The sequence below is a fragment of the Colletes latitarsis genome, chromosome 14 (assembly GCF_051014445.1).
Source record: "Colletes latitarsis isolate SP2378_abdomen chromosome 14, iyColLati1, whole genome shotgun sequence".
NCBI lineage: Eukaryota > Metazoa > Arthropoda > Insecta > Hymenoptera > Colletidae > Colletes > Colletes latitarsis.
Window position 1 is genome coordinate 24418542 of NC_135147.1, and position 18436 is coordinate 24436977.

Here is an 18436-nt window from a genome sequence, read left to right on the forward strand (position 1 = left end):
GTGAAATTGTCGCCAAAGCCTCTGGTATTGGATTGCACAGGTCCAAGATCCCCTGTACCATCTATCGTGAACTCCCAGACCATCAGATAGTTTAAATTGCGTTTCCTAAACCATCCCTAGGTCGTCAGAACTAAATTCTATGAGTTTGAGGATGTTTGGATCGTATACAGTCGTTCATAGAGTGTTCTATGAATGAAAAATCGCCTCTATCGAATCTTATACAGTTTGAAATTGTTGATATCAAGTTGCATGAGCACACACAGTGATCTGTATTGACCCTGGATCGTCTGCAGATGTGAAATTGTCGCCAAAGCCTCTGGTATTGGATTGTACAGGTTCAAGATTCCCTGTCCCATCTATCATGAACTCCCAGACCATCAGATAGTTTAAATTGCGTTTCCTAAACCATCCCTAGGTCGTCAGAACTAAATTCTACGAGTTTGAGGATGTTTGGATCGTATACAGTCGTTCGTAGAGTGTTCTATGAATGAAAAATCACCTGTATGGAATCTTATACAGTTTGAAGTTGTTGATATCAAGTTGCATGAGCACACACAGTGATCTGTATTGACCCTGGATCGTCTGCAGATGTGAAATTGTCGCCAAAGCCTCTGGTATTGGATTGTACAGGTTCAGGATCCCCTGTACCATCTATCGTGAACTCTCAGACCATCAGATAGTTTAAATTGCGTTTCCTAAATCATCCCTAGGTCGTCAGAACTAAATTCTACGAGTTTGAGGATATTTGGATCGTATACAGTCGTTCATAGAGTGTTCTATGAATGAAAAATCACCTGTATGGAATCTTATACAGTTTGAAGTTGTTGATATCAAGTTGCATGAGCACACACAGTGATCTGTATTGACCCTGGATCGTCTGCAGATGTGAAATTGTCGCCAAAGCCTCTGGTATTGGATTGCACAGGTCCAAGATCCCCTGTACCATCTATCGTGAACTCCCAGACCATCAAATAGTTTGTTGCGTTTCCTAAATCATCCCTAGGTCGTCAGGACCAAATTCTACGAGTTTGAGGTTGGCTATGTAATGTTCCCCAGCTCTGAAATCATCAGTCTGTTCGCGAGAGCTAGCGACAGTCGAGAGGTCTTACAAATTTTGCCCATCGATGTAAATTCTGGAGCTCGTTTCGAATCCAGGGTCTCAGGAGGTATACCGAGGTTCAAAGGAGTTCAGAGTCGTATGCAACGGGTCTACCGTGTTCTGGGTCGTTGGTATCAGGTGCCACATGTCGGGGAATGTACGTGTCGGGGTCTGATGGACGCCGCGTCGCTGGTGTGCGGCCCACTAAATCCATGTTATCGGTGTTAAGCCCACGGGACATGGAAAACGTTGCGCGCACATAGCCGCGCGTGCTTCGAATGCCGCTCCTTTTTATTCTAACTGCTTCGAGCGGTGCATACGACGCGGAGCTTGTTGCAGCGTTGTAAACGAGCCGCAATGCGAGTGCATACCGTCGACCTTGACTCGGATGCCACCAACCGGATCCCAGAACCGTGAAATTATTTATGGAATTTTCGCTAAAAACGCGATTGTTCCCTTCGATCCAGGCCACCGGAATGACGCATCCGAGGATCGTTCGTAACCAGCGGGAAACAATGTAAAAAGTGTTTCCGTGTTTTAAGTATACCGCAAAGACAGACATTGAAATCCACTGTAGCCTGCGGCGATGCCTATCAGACGTGAGAAGCGGTTAGACCGGTGATTTCCATAGTTCTTTTTAGCTGGTGTCCTCTTTAAAAAAAAAATGGAAAACGAGGATCGAAACGATAGGAGAAAAATGGATCACAGTTTACGCGTTGTCACTCTAGTTTTCCATCGGAGACGTCCTCGATGTTTAATGGTGTACCTGTTATTTCATAGCATTCCTAGGTAGTGTTATATAAATTTTATAAGTGCAGGTATTTACCGATTTATTAACGTGTCTCGTTCCTATACGTTTTTCTTTTGTTATTGTGTATCTCGCGTTCCTGGACTTTTTAGTTGATAGTTATTTATGGTGTGGGTTACTGTTGCAGGATTAAGACCGTAGGTTTCCACCTAAAATGGCGACTAGGATCGTTTTATAAGTCCCAAGAGTTTCGATGAGTTTTGCAGGCTTGAGTATTTTTTGATTAAAATATTTTCAGTTACAAATAACGGTTATAAACGGAACTTTTTTGTCGACGAGGAAGATACATTTCAGTCGCTCATAACAGTTATTATTGTCGAGGGAAATTCATTTCGATTGCTAATAACAGTTATGGTAATACTATCCATTTTATTCTGCTCCTCCCTAGCGAGTTCGTTTTGCGCCATTAAAATCGATAATTTGAATTAAAAAATGAGCAACGAACAACAATTTCTGTTGCGTTTGGTCTGACAATGGAAATAACTTATTCTCGGTCCCTGTATTTAAGATATCACGAATGCGAAAATTAATCTACTAATAATAGGAATTTCAAAATAGTTGCTAAATAATCTCGAGTACTTTCAGTGAAAATATTTGTTTTTATCGCAAGAGAATATAATTTTCTAGAAAATCGACGCACCATCGAACGTCCCCAGACTGAAAGTTCGTCTAACAGGTTGTCTTCCGATTCTCTAAGTTGTTCTTCGAGACTCGCGATCGTTAGTGCACGCTAAGCTGCTTGGTCGTCCACGATGATTCAACGCGCGTATACGAGCAACGCGTGCACGGCAAATGAATGAGTTATTGTTAATAGCTGCACGAGTTGTATGTAACCCACACACGAAAGACGCTGACTTTCGCCTATCCAGTCCTGTTGTACGACCCACAGGATTTCTTTACTCGTGCATTCCTAAACGATACTGAAACGCCTCGTCCGTTATGTAACCGTTTTAAACGCGACCCTGGTCGTTGCTTCACAGCGATAAATTGCTCGATTGTGCGCATAACGATCGTAATAAATTATGTGATCCGAGAAACGAAAACAAACGAACGGATTTTTACGTAAATAAGACCCGGAATACCTGTTCCCCTCCTTTTGCTCTTTTTTTTCTCTTCTTTGAACCTATTAGGTCTCATAAATATATCCGATTTATAGTCTCGCACCAGCGCAATTTTCAAGATCGATTTAAACGTTTCGACGAAGCTCTTGAGTCATCTTCGTTATCGTAGGATGAAGATGAATAACACAGATATAAGTCAGTCTAGATCCTTTAAAAAATTATTTATTATCTTTTACCAGAATTCACAAACATACATATGTTTTTTGTTTCTGAATAAAAAACGCAGATAATTATGTAGCGTTGTTTTAAGACCGATTGGACGAATTCGTAACGCCCGAAGGCTCCTATAAACGCCACCAGGAAGCACAATGTAAAATTGAACGCGAGACTGGTTTGAAAAAAAGGAACAGCAGGAAGTTATGGTCGGTTCGGGGCGGTGACTAATGCACAGCATTCCCGCGTTAAACAGTTCAATGGGTGCAAGTGACGTATCTACGCGGAAAACTGGACGCATAAGTCACGGATTCCATCGTCGCGAAAGAAGCGCGAATTCTTCGGCGTTAGAAACTGTAGCCTGCTCTATTATACATGTAGATGTTCCTAGAATTGGAGCGACATCCGTGTACGTAGCAACTTCTTCGCAATTATTCCTCGGCCCGGAGTCGGCAAAAAGCCGATTGAATAATGCGTGTCAGTGTCGTATAAGGACAGATCGTCGGTGGGATCGGTTCTTACGGGGATACTAGTCTCCGGAGCCTATGGCGACCATCGAGGCTCCGAAAGAAGCCCGATCTTCCATTCGATCTGTTTTTACAGCTTCGCGTGCCGTCCTCGCGATCGAATTTAAAAGCTGAAAGAGTACGAGGCACTCTGCGACCGAACAAAGATAAATAAACCATCGTAAAATTCATTAATTTTAGGCCCGTAACGATACAATTTATTGAATCGACAACTTAAATTCTCAATTTTAAACGTTACACGAATTGCACCTATCTATCTATCGTCATAGTATAAGTGAAATATCTGGATGAAAAGAAATAATGTATTTAAATTTCGATCGGTTAACAATATGGTAATGGTTCTTGCCAGTACTGGTAACGATAATAAACGGGCAGTGCTCGAGAATGTTTTAAGTGGCTGATATGCAAATATCTGTTGCAGAAACGAAGAGGTCGCTGTTAATCTTGGTGAGTTATCTCTTCGCGAGCGTATTGGGTTTACCCAATGGAGCGCCGACAAGTGCATGCGAGGATCTGATGCCTCGTCACCCGGGGAGCAAGAACCAGGAAACTTACCCTCCTCCTTACCAAGTTTTACCGGCTGCGGGACAAGGCAGAGTCCGCTTAATTCTGGGAAGTCCTCAAGGTCTCGCCTACGAGGGCTTCATGATACTCGCGCGTGACTCCGAGACTGGTGAATTTGTTGGGGAATTCACGAACTTGCCTGAATCGGCACGAGCCATCGAGTGCACGCAAGGTGTAAAGGTAAAAGCACGTTATCCTCGTACTTACTATGGTTTCCCAGCTTTTCGACCCCGAGGAGCGTTGCACTTGGTCCTGTCAAAGGTTCTGTTGTGGCGTCAGAGGACACGAAATGTGGTCTTTGAAATTTTTACGAGCTTGAGAACTAATTTAGTAAAAAATAGAATTGCTCTAATTTTAATTTATTATTTTACGAATGGACCTTCTTTCGCACTATGCTGCGTATACTTCGCGGAATCTACAGAAGGAATTCCAATTCCCCCAATTATGCATATTTTACCCGCGTAAACATTCGCGAGTCTAATTATCATTTTTACCCGAATGGAATTTATTTGCATAATTAATTGCCGGGGGAAAAAAATAATTATTATATTATTCAAAATGGCCACCTTTTGGGCGTTGTTCGGGCTACCTAAATTTTTACGAGGTTCACCGGGCAGTAAAAAAGTTCTTCCAAGGTGAAATTTGAAAGAGAAAAAAAGACTCGGTGCAAGGTCGAAAATGTTAGCGTGTTTTTAAAACTGATAATGTTTCTTAATTCGTAGCCTAATGTATTTAACGGAATAACACCCGCACGCTTGTGTCGGAACTTATGGCAGGACTGGGTGCAATACGAGCGAACGAGTCCTTCGGTTCGACGATTCGAAAGTCCGATAGTTCGCACAAGCGTTTCCGTAGTACAAAATCCTTCCGATCGTAGTTAAGGACCCCAAGGCTGAGTGATTCACGTGTCGCGCGTTTCACGAAGGACGTTCTGCCATTCGATAAAATGTTTTCTCTCCTTCTGTTAAGAATGCGGTGACTCACACCAACACCAGCAAGAAGCACAATCTCGAATTCGATTGGGAGGCACCTGCGGATTACGAGGGATCTATTGTCTTCAAGTGAGTATTAAAGCGAAGCAGCACTACTTCAACAACGTCGCTCGTAGTCGCTACAGACCATTTATCGTTTACGAAAACGTGAGTCTGCTGATACAAAATTCCAAAATAAAACCAGAACTTTCTATTATATATTTTTCTACAATGTCAAAACAGTTGGGCCCTAAATTAATTCGTAGAAGCAACAGTCATTAAATAGGCAATCTTGGTTGGATTTGTGTCAGAAAAATATTAAAAACGTACATCCAAATTTAAAGACACTTTGCTATTAACAATATTTTCTGTCTACTATTTTAGCATATCTCGTTCGTGTTTGCTTGTGACCCAATATAGTATTAAACAGGTGTTAGAATTGGAATGACAGCACAGCCTAGCCTTCTTTTCACACAAGCACAGTACATTTTATATCAAATAGAATAAGAATCTATGCGTATTTAAACGCGAGAAATAGCAAAAATCGAAGAACGTCGGGGAACTCTTTGGTCGAGCGTACGAATGAATTTTTGGGAAATAGAGTAGAGACGATTTGGTTGAAAGGGACCGGAGATAAAGCGATCCAACTTTGATTCGGTAGTGCATACTGTAGGAAACTCACCACGACGACACGGTTGTTGGGCGTGTAAAGGGAATAACTGATAGGAATGCGGAAGCAAGGGTGAATCGAGTCACGAAAATCAAGCGCCGGCGTACTTTCACATTAAATTCCCTCATAATCCATGTCAGGCTGTCACGACCTGTTGGATGTAAAGGTCTTCCAGTTTCTAGCGTCGCTTTAAACTTGCACGGTTCTCCCCCCTTTCCTCCCTGGTATAAGGACGTTGAGTTATTATCAATTACGACGGTCGCGACTAGCGAATTCGTTGTATAATTTATATCTCCGCGCGATGAAATTGCTTGACGAGCTCGGTAAGAGATTAAATAATATCGTTGCGACGTGCAACGAGTTCTTTGCTTGCTACGAAGATTAGAATGATTCGTTTTCTCTCTGCTCTGAAAATGTTTGAGCGTGTATTATCGATCCAAACATAATTTAAAGGTAATTTGTTCGGTGAAGAAATATCGTTCCTGTTGGTAGTCGATGATCGATATAATCTTCTTAGGATTATTCCGTTCGTTGAGGTGTTCTGTACGCACGTTATTTCAAGCGTGGATAGAGAAAAACTTAATTTTCGAGCATTTTTTAAAAATTCCCTCTGCCATTCTTCATTTTATCAAAATGGAAAGAATTTTATTACGCCGGGGGTTGCAGTATTTTTAATTATATGAAGAATGAGGTCATAAGCATTAGCTATCCTTCACTTAATTTCCGGGAATAAAAGATTCTTTGAAGTGTTATTCTTTAGGAAATTTATTTTATCCTGTAGAAAAGTTCGTGGTAATTAAATGGTTATAAACGATAAGGTATGTAAAAAAGTTTTTATTTGAATTTGCATCCTGAAAAAAAGTGTCTGTTATTTAATACGTTCGGAATATACTAATTCGAAGAGGAAGAAATTCGTTTTCAAAATAATTTCAAGATTATTTGCTTTGTAAAGATTTGTACGTTTGGATCAGTAATAATTTCCTACGGTAAAAAATGAAACTCGAGACTTGTATTTTATATGGAAAAGACAGAGGATCCATTCCAAAAAGATATTTACGTAAGAAATGGGTATTAAGATTCAGACTGTTACGTTTGATCTCCGACGTTACTCAGGATTAATGAGGCGGGCGTGTAATACATTTAACCTAGTATAACCCACTTTTTCCATAAGAATAATCTTATCGTGCAATCTTCTCCATTTTTCATGTAAAGTACAAGTTTCAAGTTTCGTTTTCGTAACACAATATAGTTGATGCAAGGGTGTCAAAATTGCCACGTTTGACACATCCAGTCGAGACTTTCTCAAAACTCCCACACTTTAAACGAATTCCGTGAACGTATTTAAATTCAACACGAAAAAGTCTTCCGAGAAACGATAGGTTTAGTTTTCTGCTAAAACCTTGTCGGACCAGTATTATTAGAAAGGACTTTGATTAATTGGTTCGTGGAATAATTTCGACTTTTTGAGCAAAAGAGGAACAAGATTGGTTATATAATAAATATATAAAAGTTAATGTACGGTTGTCTGCTTTTAGTTTATTATTCGAAATTTATATCTAGGTCCCCAGTCTTAGGTTGGCCAGCTCCAGTAATTCTGTCCCCGATCGTGCGGGTGGCTTTCCAACAGAGGTTAAAATAATTAACCTTTAGCTACTATCGTTTATTTTACGTTGCACAACCACTATCAGGTCACTTTTAATTCAACACGACGTTTTTCTTGATAAATAACAAAAGTGTCGCTTCTGCTTTGACGCTCTAGTTAAAACATCAAACGATTAATGAGTCTGCTTTAAAAGAAATACTGAACAGACTATTTTCACTGAAACAAAATAAGAAAGAAATTGTTTTAAACCTCTATGGGCCAGTGTGGCTCTCAGATCACAGGCTACTACATCGACATTTTACCAAATAATTTTATCTTTCTCACAAGATGACGTATACGTCTTAATTATATAATGTCTCTGAGATAACCAATAACAATATTGATGACGATTGGGAGCACCATCAACCTGAAATATCAAAATAAATTAACATGGATTTAGTCCAATATAGGAATAGGGAACAATGAACGAGGGTAGTTTGGCTATGTCTCGTCAGGAATATAGAATATTATTAAAAGAACTATTAAACAGACTATTTTCACTGAAACAAAATGAAGAAGAAGTTATTTTAACATAGATTTAGTTCAATATAGGAATAGTGAATAATCAACTAAGGTAGTTTGGCTATGTTTCGTCAGGAATATAGAATATTATTAAAAGAACTATTAAACAGACTATTTTCACTGAAACAAAATGGGGAAGAAATTGTTTTAACGCGGATTTAGTCCAACATAGGAACAGTGAAGAATGAACTATGGTAGTTTGGCAATGTTTTGTCAAGAACATAGAGAATAATTAAAAAAAATACTAAAAAGACTATTTTCACTGAAACAAAATGAGGAAGAAGTTGTTTTAACATAGATTTAGTTCAACATAGAAATAGTGAATAATCAATTAAGGTAGTTTGGCAATGTTTCGTCAGGAATATAGAAAATAATTAAAAGAACTATTAAACAGACTATTTTCACTGAAACAAAATGGGGAAGAAATTGGTTTTAACGCGGATTTAGTCCAACATAGGAACAGTGAGGAATGAACTATGGTAGTTTGGCAATGTTTTGTCAAGAACATAGAAAATAATTAAAAAAAATACTAAAAAGACTATTTTCACTGAAACAAAATGAGGAAGAAGTTGTTTTAACATAGATTTAGATCAATATAGGAATAGTGAATAATCAATTAAGGTAGTTTGGCAATGTTTCGTCAGGATCATAGAAAATAATTAAAAGAACTATTAAACAGACTATTTTCAGTGAAACAAAATGGGGAAGAAATTGTTTTAACGCGGATTTAGTCCAACATAGGAACAGTGAGGAATGAACTATGGTAGTTTGGCAATGTTTTGTCAAGAACATAGAAAATAATTAAAAAAAATACTAAAAAGACTATTTTCACTGAAACAAAATGAGGAAGAAGTTGTTTTAACATAGATTTAGATCAATATAGGAATAGTGAATAATCAATTAAGGTAGTTTGGCAATGTTTCGTCAGGATCATAGAAAATAATTAAAAGAACTATTAAACAGACTATTTTCACTGAAACAAAATGGGGAAGAAATTGGTTTTAACGCGGATTTAGTCCAACATAGGAACAGTGAGGAATGAACTATGGTAGTTTGGCAATGTTATGTCAGGAACATAGAAAATAATTAAAAGAAAGACACGAGTGGGTAGCCGTGTAGCCCGTTATGTGTACTCCCCACACAAGGGTTAATTAGACGTTAAATTTCTGGGTCGGGACTGGGTCTCGAGAGCACGTAACGCGCCGCGATCTGTCGGCATATGAATTACGATTAGGTATGAACGCGTGGCACGCGGCATGGGTTTACGCCAACCTCGTGCACGGAATACGGTATAATGCGCGTGTAACGGCGCGAGAAATGCCAGGGACATTCGTTATAAACTTTTCCGCTCATAATCGCCGGGCGACCGGTCCCGGTTATTCCTGAACGCTCAATTAATACGGCGCGGAGGCCCGCCCTATTAAAACTTCACCAACTTCCCGCCGATAACCATAAATAACCGGTTCGACGTAAATTGTCTTTCGACTTGGCCGTGTTTCTCCCGCGACTCGAACTTTACCCGCTATCGATACAGATTTTTCAACTTCGAGCAGACAAAGTTTCGTTTCGTTCCAAGCGACGATTGAGACAAATGTTTTCGTCGCTGGACCGGCTATTTTTCCCCGGTTGCGATGTAAAATTTGTTTTCTTTCTTTAATTAGATTTGCGTGTTCGTGTTCCGCAACTTTCGCGAATCCACACTTTATGCACCGGATCAGGTTCTCCTTTAACACGTTAAGCACGAGTTCATAAATCGCACCGACGGTATTAAAAAACACCAGCGTGATTTAGAAACCGTGACAACTTCGAGGAAAACAGCATAAATAAATGCACAGCACTCTAGAATTACTCTGTTCTTACGGAAACGTACGTAAGAGAGAACTGATAATCTATTTTTTCTTTTCTCAAAAATGTGACACCAAATAAAATATCGTCTGTCAGTTTTTTGCCCGACCTATTCATATTCAATATTGGCGAGGAAACGGAGGTACGATTTAGGCGAACAGGGTACGCATTGCGCAACTCCTACATTCCGCATACGTTTAGCATATGTTTTTCATATTCACGTACGTCACAAATGCATAAAATCGAACGTCAACCGATGATACATCGCTTGAAATAAGCGCAAGAATCGTCTTTGATTATATCGGAGGCTCTTTGTACCGCGGTTCGATCCTCGACTAATCTTTATTCATTCGATGCCGCGGAAATTGTAAGAATTTTTCATGCCCCGCATTGATTTCACTTCGCGTTCGACAGATAAAGTATTATTCCCACGCTTTTGTTTGGAATTTATTATATCGTTTTACCTGTGACCTGTATTAAATTCCTATTTAAACCGGTTCGCGATCGTTCGACAATGGTCGAACCCACCCACATTATATTAGTCGATCATATGTTAATATACGTACTTTTCAAACCGACACGATCACACAAGTTTAATTGACGTTCAAACATTGCTTCTTGCAATCACTTCTACAGAATCTTCTACATTCTATATAAGATAATCTTCAGATGATATAAAAATCTTTATATTTCAATTTTAATACATGTGCTTCTCAAACCTTTAGTATTCATGCTTCTTCAAACAATTTTTACACATTTTTCAACAGTTCTCTGGACCCACCTGTGTTCACAATTTCAATGAGCATACAGGGTGTTCGGCCACCCCTGGGAAAAATTTTAATGGGAGATTCTAGAGGCCAAAATAAGACGAAAAACAAGAATACCAATTTGTTGATGGAGGCTTCGTTAAAGTTATTAATAATTAAATTAAAAAATTTCAAATTGTTTTAGAAAAATTATTTTCGGTTGCGGGGGTCAATTACAATCATTTTTGGTGAATACACATACCCCCGAAATCCTACCTAGTTTCGAGAAATAAATTCAAGAAGGTGTGTAATTTTTCAACAAAATTAAAAAATTTCAAATCGTTCTGAAAAAATTATTTTCATTTGTGGGGGTGAATTACAATCATTTTTGTTTAATAGACATACCCCCGAATTTCTATCCACTTTTGAGAAAAAAATTCGAGAAGGTGTGAAATCTTTCGACAAAATTAAAAAATTTCAAATCGTTCTAAAAAAATTATTTTTAGTTGCAGGTGTCAATTCTAATTATTTTTGGTCATTAGACATAACCTCGAAATCCTAACCATTTCCGAGAAAAAAATTCCTTACCGAAAATATAATTTCAGGCCAAAAATGCTACCCGTAAATTGCATGCGAATCTTTAAAACACCATAACTTCTGAACGGATTGGACGATTTTAATGTTTAAAAAAGCAAATTACGTGTATTTTGATGGAGAATCTGTACAAATCGCAAAAATATTCGAAAAGTTGGTCCTTGACCCCGCAAAATGAGAAAAACCCCATAAAAATGGTCCAATTTTCAAACAGCCATAACTCCTACAATAGTGAATATATTTCAATGAAACTTTTTTCTGAAGTAGATCCCATCGGTACCTACAAAAAAGTATTAGACAACTTTTCTATAGGACGTCAAACAAAATTACTAAAAACCAGAAACAAGTTTTTAAGAAAAATCGACAGGGGGTAGGTGCCTAAATTTTTCGGCGAAAAAAAAAATTTCAAATCCTTCTAAAAAAATTATTTTTAGCTAGGGGGGTCAATTACAATCATTTTTGGTGAATACACATATCCCCAAAATCTTACCCACTTTCGAAAAAAAAATTCAGTATTGGCGGAACTTTAAACGTTAATAACTTCTTAACGAAGTCACCATCAACAAACTGGTATTCTTGATTTTCGTCTTATTTTGGCCTCTAGAATCTCCCATTAAAATGTTTCCCAGGGGTGGCCGTACACCCTGTATAAAATTTCTGAAACCAACGGTTTCCAAAAATTCTATCGCCCCCATTTGGAGTCCACGAACGTCCAGATAAAGAGCCACTGGCCTAACAGATTGGCCACCTGTGGAGAAGTCTAGGTAAACACCCTAGTCTTTTCAGTAGTCAACTTTTGTACTCGGCAAAAGTTCCCCATTTCCCTGGCCAGATAAATCTGCGGGTCTCGTGCGTTCGCTGATCTCTGCTTGTGATTTCTTTCCGTCGTAGATCCACCTTCGCGCAGGATTACAGTACGTACTGGGTCGGCGTGGAGTCGCCAAGAGTCAACGTTAACAAACGATCCATCGACGTGTTGACTTCGTCCACACCGGCCAGCACGTTTAGAACCACCACGCCACCCTATTACAGCCCGACCGTCGATTACGAGGTAAGTATTCTCCCATTACATCCCGACCGCTGATCACGTGGTAAACGTGCTTTTCACACCCGATAATCATAGCCGCGGGACACGTTGATCGACCATGCTGGGAGGCCAGGCTATGGGAAATCGAGTCGTAACATCGGTATAATCGCGAAACCGTTTGTTTTCGACTGGCAAAACATGTATGGAATTGCACTCCGCGACGCGGAGTCGATGATGAATTAATCGTCAATACGATCTTAGTATCGATTTCCAGTTATGTAAATTTAATTATCCGACGGTCACCTATCGCGCGATCAAATGGTAAGAAAAGGTATCGCGCGTCTGATCTTTCTGGGATCAAGAGTTCAGAGTTTTGCAAACACCTCGTAAGAATTTTAAGTAAATATTCGTATCAGTAATTTCTCCATTTGCAATTCATTTCCACGGATCCCTTATCTCGATGGTTTTATTCTGACTGATGTTTGAAACGAGTTTAGATCCAAGAAACATTGTTATTCCTGGTATTCGTAGTAATTATGAATTTGAATACACGCATAGGGTGTGTCGGAATAATGGAACAGGAATTAATGAAAATTCTATATTAAGTTGTACCATTACTCGTACTAACCTGCATCTACGTGTTATTTTCTGTTCATGTAGAAACGTAATGAATGACAAATTTAACTGGAGAATGGAATTTTTTTTGGACTTTATTGAATTACGTTTTTTGATATCGTCGATATTTTTGGAAATGTTTAGTTGTGTGCCACCCGGTGTATTTAAGGGAACGAGGAAAATTTCGTGGCAGCTATGCTACTCCGATCACGTGCCCTAAAATAGACAAGTTATGTATCATTCGAAAGGTCTTGGCATGAAGTTGTGCCTTTCCGGGGTTCCAGATTCCCTCCCACTTCCGGTTCGGAAGTTACCAATCATTCTGTTGGAACCAGGTCAACGTGAATATGTGTACGAGTGCATATCACTATGGTATAGTTCTATAATAAATGTTATCTATCGATAAAAAGAAAAGAGAATTAAACGAAACGAGAGAAAATTGAAAGAAGGATTTTTTAAAGAATTTAACAGAAGAGTACGTGAAAAGTTGCATCAGAATTGCATTAGCGATCAGAATTTTTTGGGAAACGGTTCCTTCTAAAGAATCTCACTATCGATCAGGATTTCGTAGCACGTACAGTGATGACTAGTAGCATTACTATCGTGAAAACGCATTTTATGGGTGAAAACTGGGATTTCTCTTATATCGCGAACGTCACGTAGGTGCATTCTTCATAGCTCCTTACAATACTACAAATGTGTACGCGTTCTTCGACTTACAATTGGCATTTACAATAGGGTCGACAAGTATTTTTGAAGTCCGTGCACAGAGAACATAAATTAGAAAATGAAATGTTAAATTAATTTCGATACAAGTCACGTCCCTAGAAATATTATACAGATGAATATATTATTACCTTACAAACAAAAATATATAAAAAAAATTAATTAACTATGGAAACACCATGTTGAATTTACGTTTATTATTTACTTATGATACTTTAGAAACTTTAGAAATTTTTTCCCGATAACTTGTAACAGTTTGATTAATGAAAAGGATAAACTTCGAGGTAAAATCGTGTTATTAGAAATTTCAAACTAACGTAGTGGAGAAATTTACGAAACAAAAAGTGTATATTTAAAGATCTTGTTAATTCGTTAGCAATTGTAAATGAAAGAAGTAGACCTGAACAAATTGTTGATACGAAAAGAGAATGTTTATGCATCTTGCTTAGCAATTACAAATCGTAGAAGTAGACCCAAAGAAATTGGAGGTACGAAGAGCACATATTCGAATATCTTGCGAGACGCTCGAATGCAAACGAGAAAGTAGTACATCTGATAATTTTATCTCGAAAGTATATTTCCCTCTGGAGCAATCGAAGTTTCGAATATTTTTCCAAATATAATCACGTGTCTTCTTTTACGTAGACATTCCTTTAAAATATACCAGAACTACGATGTAGTTATCATTTAACATATAATCATCGACAAAATTATCACACATTGGATTCATTGAATAACTCAATGGTGTTTTAAACATCCTTTCTGCTTTGTTACCTTATTTTGAAACCGTTTTGTATATTGCGTGGAACGCGTGGGCAAAATTCCATTTTATTATTTTAATTCTATCGATTCCTCTATTTTTACTTTAATTATTTCAACAGGTCGAAGAGTTTTACTTTGGACAGTATTTTTACAACACCGAAATGGAAATAAAAATAGATTTTTAACACAGTCGAGTCAAGAATAGCACAGACAAATTCATTTGTTTAACCGAGAGTCGTCTACATTTCTCGTGGAAATTTAGAAATTATTTTGGATATCTAATTGGTGATTTCAACGACGGAAATAGGCGGGAGCGGGGAAGATACGATTGTTCGCACGAGGTGTTGGAATATTTACGAGTTGAAAGTAAGTTCATGTTTTAACGAATATTGCCTCGCGATGCGCGCTCGCATGTATTATGCATGTACACACGTGCACGCTATGCAGTTAGCTACGCGCAAATGCATCATTTTCAAAGCCAGGATACGCTGTCGGTTTTATGGTTTATGTACTTTCGCCATTCACCTTCGTATCGGTCGATCCAACCACTTTTGCGATTTTTACAACCTTTATTGATTCTATCGACGTATTTTTTTCCTGGAATTTTATCTAAAAATTTATAAAAACGTTAAAATAACTGCACTTTTAATAGATCTTAACAAATTTTACTCTTTTGTTCGAAACATTGCCATTTCAATTCTCACCTTGACAGTTTACCTCGATCATTATTGAAAGAAACATCGAGTGATATCATCTTCCCGAGTTGCTTCAATGTCTTTCGCAATAATTAACGCGATAAATCGCGGACGATCGTCTCTAATTGTTGTTGGATCCATACAATGCGCAACGATTCACGGATTCGTTCGCATACTTCGGAGGGACAAGTGTAAACGTAATCGTAAATATCACTGTATTGTTCGATGGATAAAATCTTATTCCTCGACGCTTCGATCGCGTTCCATATCGAGTTTCTAAATCAACCGAGTCGGTCGAAGAATTTTATCCTGCTACTGGTATTTAACTCGACATCGCATAATCGCTGAAGTCGAACCTGTTAGAGCGCCGTTAGGGTTTATTGGGAAAAATCGTTGCTTGATTTCGCGCGTGTACGAGCGGCGAGTTGCTTATATAATCGGTTAACAAATTCTACCTGTTTTCGAAACCAGCGAACTTTCTTCCACGAAGTGAAATGTTTCCTCGACATTTTGCATCGATCGACTGTTCATGTGGAATAAAATCGAAATGAAAATGACGCACTTAGACCGATTTCATCTTGCAGAGTTTCCTCGGTGCCTTTCACAATCATTAACGCGAACATGTTTTCGCGTTATCTTCGTGCGGTGAGAAGCAATTACGAATATTATTACCAAGAGCTGCGTAGAATTCGTCGACTGACTTAAATAAACATCGTAAGAATAAGTTACACATGAAATCGAACTTACCTCTTACAATTCTTCAAAAATTTTTATTATCAGAGCAGACGTTCCAGGAAGTAATTAAATTCTAATCAAATAAAGAGAGACGAGTGAAACGAACAAATATTCAGACTTTTTATTTCCTTATTCAATTTTTACACTTTTGTCAATATTCTTTATATTTTCATTTAGTCTATCTTTTAACTTCTCCATCGTATGTTCCATACAAAATTGCAGAATTTTATGCAACATTTGTATGTTCCGTTCTACGTTAGAGAGACTATCAAGGGGCTTAAAGTCAGACTTTAAACCCGCGTTTTCATGCAGAATTGCCAGTTGTTGAGCCAGTTTTTTAACGTACGAGATTAAAACGTAATTGGATTTTTCCTTCTCCTTGTCGTGGCTCTTTGCATTATCCTTTGCGTTAACATTAAGCGCGCGGACTCGTTACGAGCTGAATTATGTTCCTCGTGGTCCCCCCGATTATTAAATATTCTCGATTGTTCGCGAGTTGCACGAAATACGGTTTTAAAACGACCAATAAAGGAGTAAATCCTGTGGTACGGATCGATCTTCGCGTTGAACTTGATCTGACCGACTTCCTGGAGCAAACGACGATACTTGTAACGCGGTTGAATCATAGTTGGTCGTATCGCTAAGCACGAGTCCAGTTAATGGCACCCAGCGGGGTCGCTCCACCATAATTACTCTGTTTCGCGAGGTGTGTCTAAGTTGAAGGCTGGTCATCATACTCCTCTTCCTGCGAAGACAACGGCCTTCGTGCTCGCTGTCGTGACTGTAATTAACGAATTCAGGGAAGATAAGCTCGCTTGAGCGTGTTTATTCGAACGTCGTTACGTTGTTCGTACTCCGTTTCGAACGTCACTGCCCTGGTCGAAGGTTTCACCGGTTGTCAACGCGGGAGGCACGTCGGGATCGACGCACGATGAACGAGAAGATACAGGTCGACGTCTTTTTTTGCGTATCGTCCTCATTAACCGGTCCACTTTCGAAACAAGATCATCGTGAGAAAAGGCACCGCGCGAACGAATCCCGCCCGTCCCTCGGTTTCTCACTTGGAAACTTTATTGAGGAGTTTCCAGAGTAGGTCTGAACTACTCCATTAAGCTGCTCGACGCAAGCTGGTTATACACACACACACACACTGGCGCACACGCGTACACAGGCACATCGCGGAATCGGATTTCTTGCGACCGGGAATATCTTGGTATTTTGGATGAAAATAAATCTCTCGGAAGTCTCGCGGAAGTTACCCGCGTCTGATTTATGTTCCGCGTTAAATGTAACTCGACGAATGATTATTTACGCCCTTTTTTAACGCTACGTCAACGCCGGCTCGATACCGTAAATATTACAGCGCGGGACACGCCAGTTAATTAAAAAGTTTCGATTGAAATTTAGTTTTTTAGTTTTTAGAAGTATCGAGGGATATATTTTCCTTGGATTTGAATAATTTGGGTGTGAAATTGAGAGACGGATAATGAAATACGGAGATTGGACAGTGTGTGATGGTTAGACGAACTTTCAGGTGAAGGAAGTGGAGGATTCTTTGTACACCGGATGTGGGACCACGAAGAATTGCTTTGGCACACCAGCAGGATGCGTGGAGGCCAAAAATTGTATGGCGATGGTCAGCGTGCTGGTTCGTGGCGAACGCTATTTATTCGAGCTGCAAGCACGTGACAGCGTGTATGTTGCCGTTGGTTTGTCCGACGACAGTAAAATGGTAATTCTGTTAATACTAAAAACATTCATTGCACACACATTCATCTCACGACGAATTCCCTATACAGGGTCACATCTGAGAAAAATTTTAATGGCAGATTCTAGAGGCCAAAATAAGACGAAAATCAAGAATACCAATTTGTTGATGAAGACTTCGTTAAAAAGTTATTAACGTTTAAAGTTCCGTTCGTACTGAATTTTTTTCTCGAAACTGAGTAGGATTTCGGGGGTATGTCTGTTTACTAAAAATGCTTGTAATTGACCCCTCTAGCTAAAAATAATTTTTTTAGAACGATTTGAAATTTTTTTTTTTCATCGAAAAATTTAGGCACCTACCTCCCTTGTCGATTTTTCTTAAAAATTCGTTTTTTATTTTTAGTAATTTTGTTTGACGTCCTATAGAAAAGTTGTCTAATACTTTTTTGTAGGTGCCCATGAGCTCTACTTCAGAAACAAGTTTCATTGAAATATATTCACAATTGTAGGAGTTATGGCTGTTTGAAAATCTGACCATTTATGTGGGGTTTTTCTCATTTTGCAGGTTCAAGGACCAACTTTTCGAATATTTTTGCGATTTATACATATTTTCCATCAAAATACACGTAATTTGCTTTTTTAAACATTAAAATCGTCCAATCCGTTCAGAAGTTATGACATTTTAAAGATTCGCATGAAAATTCGGGCAAGCATTTCTGGCCGGAACTTGTATTTTCGGTAAGGAATTTTTTTCTCGAAACTACGTAGGATTTCGAGGGTATATGTATTCACCAAAAATGATTGTAATTGACTTCTCTAGCTAAAAATAATTTTTTTAGAACGATTTGAAATTTTTTAATTCTGTCGAAAGATTTCACACCTTCTCGAATTTTTTTCTGGAAAGTGG

General features: G+C 38.7%; 1 protein-coding gene across 2 annotated transcripts in view; it reads left to right on the forward strand.

The window, feature by feature from the left end:
- The window catches only part of LOC143350441 (putative ferric-chelate reductase 1 homolog), a 34046-nt gene that overhangs the window by 6513 nt on the left and 9097 nt on the right, over positions 1-18436 (forward strand). For both annotated transcript variants that reach the window (XM_076782607.1, XM_076782606.1), the window contains exons 2-5: positions 4130-4452; positions 5242-5333; positions 12154-12313; positions 17357-17554. In XM_076782607.1, the coding sequence (XP_076638722.1) occupies positions 4130-4452; positions 5242-5333; positions 12154-12313; positions 17357-17554 (773 nt within the window). The remainder of the gene's footprint in view (positions 1-4129; positions 4453-5241; positions 5334-12153; positions 12314-17356; positions 17555-18436) is intronic.